Source organism: Sinocyclocheilus rhinocerous, unplaced genomic scaffold, assembly GCF_001515625.1.
Source record: "Sinocyclocheilus rhinocerous isolate Xijiao unplaced genomic scaffold, SAMN03320098_v1.1 scaffold57, whole genome shotgun sequence".
Classification (NCBI taxonomy): domain Eukaryota; kingdom Metazoa; phylum Chordata; class Actinopteri; order Cypriniformes; family Cyprinidae; genus Sinocyclocheilus; species Sinocyclocheilus rhinocerous.
The window spans coordinates 1946471-1952504 of NW_015652130.1; the positions used below are offsets into that span (position 1 = coordinate 1946471).

At 35.3% G+C, this 6034-nt stretch overlaps 1 protein-coding gene across 1 annotated transcript in view; it reads right to left on the bottom strand.

Annotated features, from left to right (window-relative positions):
- LOC107713530 (receptor-type tyrosine-protein phosphatase gamma-like) overlaps nt 1-6034 on the bottom strand; it is an 88112-nt gene that overhangs the window by 61430 nt on the left and 20648 nt on the right. The window contains exon 2 of the mRNA XM_016519064.1: nt 1511-1597. Coding sequence (XP_016374550.1) covers nt 1511-1597 — 87 coding nt within the window. The remainder of the gene's footprint in view (nt 1-1510; nt 1598-6034) is intronic.

Sequence of the window (6034 nt, forward strand, 5' to 3'; positions counted from 1 at the left end):
ACACATCTCTTTCATCTTCATTTGACCCTCTAACTCTAGCACTCTCTATTCTAATGCTACTTCTAATTGTATCTGCTTGTTTTTTTTTTATTAAAAAACTTGACCCTCTAACATTTGCACTCTCTATTCTATTTCTATTTTAATGGCCAATCCATCATTTTTTGGGGGGATTTTTTATTTATTTATTTTTTAATAAGTATCGGTTCAGGCACTGTTTAGGCACCGGAACAGTTTTAAAAGTATCGATTTGGCACCGGTATCGAAAAAAACCCAAACGATACCCAACCCTAATAGATAGTGAGAGAGAAGATATAGATTGGGATGATAGAGTCCTCAATTCTGAATTTTGCACAACTCTGGTTTCTTGGCAAATCTTGTAGCTGCATGTGAGACTACTGTGTTTTTATTCTCATGAGAAAAAAATAGAAACGTGAGAGAAAGAAACATGATATTTTAAGAAATATCACATTCAAACGCAAACCAGATATTGAGACATTAAAGGGGTCATATGATGCGATTTCAAGTTTTCCTTTCTCTTTGGAGTGTTACAAGCTCTTGGTGCATAAAGAAGATCTGTAAAGTTGCAAAGACTAAAGTCTCAAATCCAAAGAGATTTTGGGGTTTTCTTTCCTAAAGGGAGATATGAAAAGCAACCACGAAAAATCTGAATCTCAGAAAACAGTATCCTTTGATATAGATCATTAGACATTTGGAAAACGCTACATCGTCTATTAGAGCAGGCACACACTGAGGGAGAAAGCCTCGCAGGGCTTATTGCACGACTTCACATGGTAAATACACATATATGGCTGCCAGCAAGTCAAAAGAAAGGAAAAGCACCATTTAAAGATCATTCCATGCTAGAGGGCTGCTAGAACCACGGGCATAAATGTTCCTCATCCCTCTGAGCACCGACACAAGTCAGAATGCTGGCAAAGAACAAGCCAGCACTGGTCTGTCAGAGCTTCAGAGCTGATGAAGCGAACAGTTCAGATGCCCAGAGGAACGAGAGAAGAAAAAAAGTCTGAAATAAAAAGACAAAAGAACAGCTGGAAATACGAGGGGGGAAAAAGAGAGTTTAAAATGAGATAAGAGCAGCTGCTGTTCACGATTATTGACCGTATGTCTGCCAGAGGCCATTGATTGATTCATGATTCATAACTCTCAATAAGTACGAAATAAGAACTATCCAGCAATCGCTCGCAGATTCTGCTGAGTTAGATGAGTTATGGATTATGCAAAAAATGCTCTCTCCAAGACAAAGCTTTCAGTATTTCCAATTGATTTTGCCTAGTGGCTCCGAAGTGGTCTTTTCCTGCTGCAAAACATGTAAAACTAATAGACCAAACCCACCTGCCGCTTTTCAAAAGGAAATATACTCATTAAATTTCCCAATAGGGTTGATTCCCCACAGACACACAGGCTTATGCTGAGTAAACACTGTTGCTATTGCTTACTGATGCTGTGCCCACATTTTCATTGCTTATTGGTCGAGGAAAGAGTGACTCACCTGAATACGCCCAATAGGGTTCCCCAGATGCCCTCCGCTCTCTTTGAGTGGCTGAGCTCCCACGACGCTCTGTTTCCACACGAGAAGCTGTAGGAGATAAATCAGATGACACTACAATGATTTTCCATTAGCAGTCAATGCAAAACATGATCAATATTGCAATATGGTCCACCTTAGCAAATACTCTGCCTATAATGCAACTCCTAATGCTTTTACCTCCATTGCTAGAACTGCATACATGCCGTGTCTCTTGACAAAGTAATCAAAAGTAATAATAACACTCAAAGAGTACTCAGCGGGGCCTCCGAACCTGTGAAAAACCTGGCACTTTGCTCCTCTCATTAGGAACACTCACACCAGCTCAAGTTCCGGTCGCAATAATTACCAAAGAACGGCATGATTTGTAATTCTGAAAGAGTAGTGGGAGGTCATGCTTAACAAACAGAAAGTTTCTTTTTGATCATCAGGCTTCTTTTACTCTCACTTGACAAGTCTGAGCTAATGAATTGATCGACTAAGAAATTGAACCACCAGAGCAGAAATAATAGTTTCTACCAACAAAAATTGTTTCTACATTTAAAATTCACATGCATGAGGGCTTGTACAGAGCTTTGGAAAAGAACAATTTGTCTTTTACTTTAATGAAGTGAGTGAAATGGAAAGTCGCATTTAAAAATCATATTAACCAAGGACATGTGACAACCAGAAAGTGGTTTTTGTCTTCATTCTTAACAGTCTACACTACTGTTCAAAAGTTTGGGGGTCAGTAAGGTTAATTAATACTAAATTAATAGGTATATTAGGCAAGGACCCATTAACGTGACAGTTAAGATATTCACATAGTCACAAAAACTCATTAAATTCTATTGTAAATATGCTGTTCTTTAGAAAAGTTATTTGGCTGTTCTTTTCAACACTGATATTATTATTAATAATATTAATAATAATAATAGTATTTTTTCACAGCATATTAGAATGATTTCTAAAGGATCATGTGACACTGAAGAATGGAGTAATGACTGCTGAAAATTCAGCGCTGCTATCACAGGAATAAATGACATTTTAAAATATATATTTAAACAGATATTATTTAAATTGTAATAATATTTCACAATATTACTATTTTAATGTATCAAATAAATGCTTGGTGAACATTAGAGACTTTTAAAATCGTTTTAAAAATAATATCGACCCTAAACTTTTGAATGATAGTTCCATTTCAAAAAAGTAATTTTGTAAAATCATTTCCTTGACAAATATGCTTATACTATAATTCTTTAAAATTAGTAACACTTTCTTTAAAATTTTGTTACAAAATATTGCATTATTTTTATACACACATTATTCAAGCATTCATGCATTAATACTAAATACATTTTAGGGCCACTGCACAGGATATGACAGTTTTAATAAGTTCAAAGTGTAAAATTGAACAGCATGATATTAGATTTTATAACATTTGGTCATCGCAAAAATGGGTCTTTATTCATAAAGTTCAGCTCTGGATGAAAGCATCTGTTAAATGAGTTAAATAACAACAAACATTCTGTATAAGTATTCATTTTCAGCATTCTGATTTTCTAAATCGACGTCAGCTTTTCATCTTTTGTGGCAAATATATACTTTACACAGGTTGTTAAACATTTCAGTGCTTTCACTTGGACAATGTAGGACCGCAATATTAATTTGGTCTAATATTTGAGATCACTGTACTGCTGAATGATTTTTTAGCAGACTTAAACGACTTTCCTTGCAGTATTTTTCCCAAACCATTCATCCATCTATGCCAAAATCCAATACAGGCCAGCGCTATACAGAGCTCTTTATATGGTTGACTAGTGCACCTTTATTCCGTTCTCAGCTACTGAACTCTGTAGCCGCTTCAAAGTGATTATTCGGCTCTTTGTGGCTTCTTTCATAAGTCTCCTTCTGCATGCAGGCTTTTGAGGGACAGTCTTTTCTAAGCAGTAGCTGGATAGCTGACTTTGTGATAAGATAACTGAACAAAAAGTGCTCTCTGGGGCATCTAATCGACATGGAGATATAGGGACATTTTATTCTCATTTATGCCTATGTTTAACTTTAACTTTTTTCTGAATAGTCTTTAGTCTTCATTTTCACAGATCAAATTCACACCCCAAGCAATGACTGCTTAACTGAAAACGCGGTAGTTATTTTAATCATGAACAGGTCGTTATGGCTATTCTTTTTCACCCGAGTAAAATCAGCTGTAACTACAGTATATGCATATGGGTCATTCTGTATCAACTCATCCAGAGGAAAATGGCAGCATCATGTTATTTTACACAGAGATGGGTCTATTAGCAAAATCTGTTGACTTTAGCAATCCTCATTGCATTATATGGCAATGGTGGCAGCTCAAAAATGGGAAAATGGGTGTTTTTTTTCAGCCTTTGAATGCCTGTAACTCATGAAATATTAAAGATATCTTGATATCCTTTTAGATTTTGGTTCTTAACAAACTGTTCTTTTGGTATCTTCATTTTAAGGTCCTACGGAGTTCATTTCCAGAGATACTGGAATTCCATTGTGGCTCCATGGGTAAATTGCTAAATTCTACACATTCTCAGTGGTCAAAAAACAAGTGAGAGCCACTTTGCACACAGCTGATATTTTTTCATTTAAAGAGGAATGTCTGAAGAACAAATAATGTTGAAATAAGAAATCTTGTTTTCCTCAAAACAATAGAACCTACTTGTACGAGTGACATAAATATTCTTGTTCCGATGTTTGCATGCCTATTACTCAAGAAGTATTAAATATATCTTGACATCCTTTTAAATTCTGGTTCTTAACAAACTTTTCTTCTCCAATCTTCATTTTTAAGGCCCTATATGGATCACTCTCCGAAATATCGAAATCTCAATGCGGCTCCCAGTCCAAATTGTTGAATTTTACTCATTTTCTAAAGTCGAATACCAAAAGTGGTCATCTACGCCTTTAACGGTGCACAGGTTCCTATAAGTTCAAAACGGATCACGTTATTTCAATAAATTATGGAAATGCAAGAAGAATGATACTGTAAAAAACTGAAATGTAATATACACATTTTCACTTCTTAAGATGAAACATGGGCAGAATTCACTGGACCAGGGACTGCTGGGGATCACGGGATGGAATCAAAAGTATTGAAGTGTACACTTCCTGGTGTGCATCAGAAAGATGCATGCTGGGGTGTGTAGGATAGGATTTCTCCTCCAGACATATTAATATTTCAAGCAGCAGTACCCTAAAAGTACACGTTTTCTCAGCTGTGTCTGGTATACCCTGCTATTCTCCCTTTGGCTTTGTAAAGACCCTGCTTATCTTGCTCTGTGCGTTTCAAAGCTTCCTGCTGAGAGACCCCTATGTCTATTCAAGACAATTAGAGAAACTCTCAACAACACTTTTCATGCTCAGCTTTAGAGAGCTGTGTTTTTCCTGCATTTTTGAACCATATGGCAGATCATATGTCAGGGAGAGACTAGTGGTCTAATGGTTCACTGCATAAAAAAATGTGAGGAAATATACATGAAATTGTGCAGTTATTGCATTAAGGAGCTATAACATTCTAGATTTTAAGAAAATTTCTGTACTTGTGTCGATGTAATCTAATGTAGTCAATTTGATTTACTTGTAATGAATTAAACCGTATACAAAATGAAATTGTATTTTGAATAAAACTTATTTAACAAAACAATTTAATTTAGATTTGATCAAATGAAGCACATTTTACTTAAGCTGTGCTGCCCACTTCATTTAGCAAACTGTGCATAACTTTTTTCACATTATCATATATTTATTTAGAAAGTTACCATCTTACATGGCGACTTTGTTTTTGTATGTCCAAAAAATGTTTATACATGACAGGTGAAATACATTTTGAATCAAAGCAAAGTCATCCAGGTCTAAAAATATAAATCATACAAGCATCAAAATAAGAAGTATCTTCTGCTCACCAAAAATACAGTAGAAACAGTAACATTGTGAAATAGTATTACAATTTAAAATAATCTGAATTTCGAGCAGCCATTATCCAGTCTTTGGTGTCACATAGTCCTTCAGAAATTTTAATATGCTGATTTGGTGCTCAAGAAGCATTTCTTATTATTTTTGACACATTTGCTGCTTAATATGTTTGTGAAAACTGTAATACCTTTTTTCAGGATTCTGAAAAGAATGAAAAGAAAGTTAAAAATTGTACTTTTCACAAAATATAATTTTTTTTAAAAATGTAAAAGTCTTTAAAGGGGTCATATGATGCGATTTCATTTTTTCCTTTCTCTTTAGAGTGTTACAAGCTCTTGGTGCATAAAGAAGATCTGTAAAGTTGCAAAGACTAAAGTCTCAAATCCAAAGAGATATTCTTTATAAAAGTTAAGAGTTAGCCACACCTACCTAAAACGGCTCGTTCGAACACGCCCCCACATACCTACCTCACTATGTGGGAAGATTTGCATAAAGCCCCCAAATGTTCACGCAAAGAAAGAAAGCGTAACTTTTATTCTCGCTGTAGTATTGTAG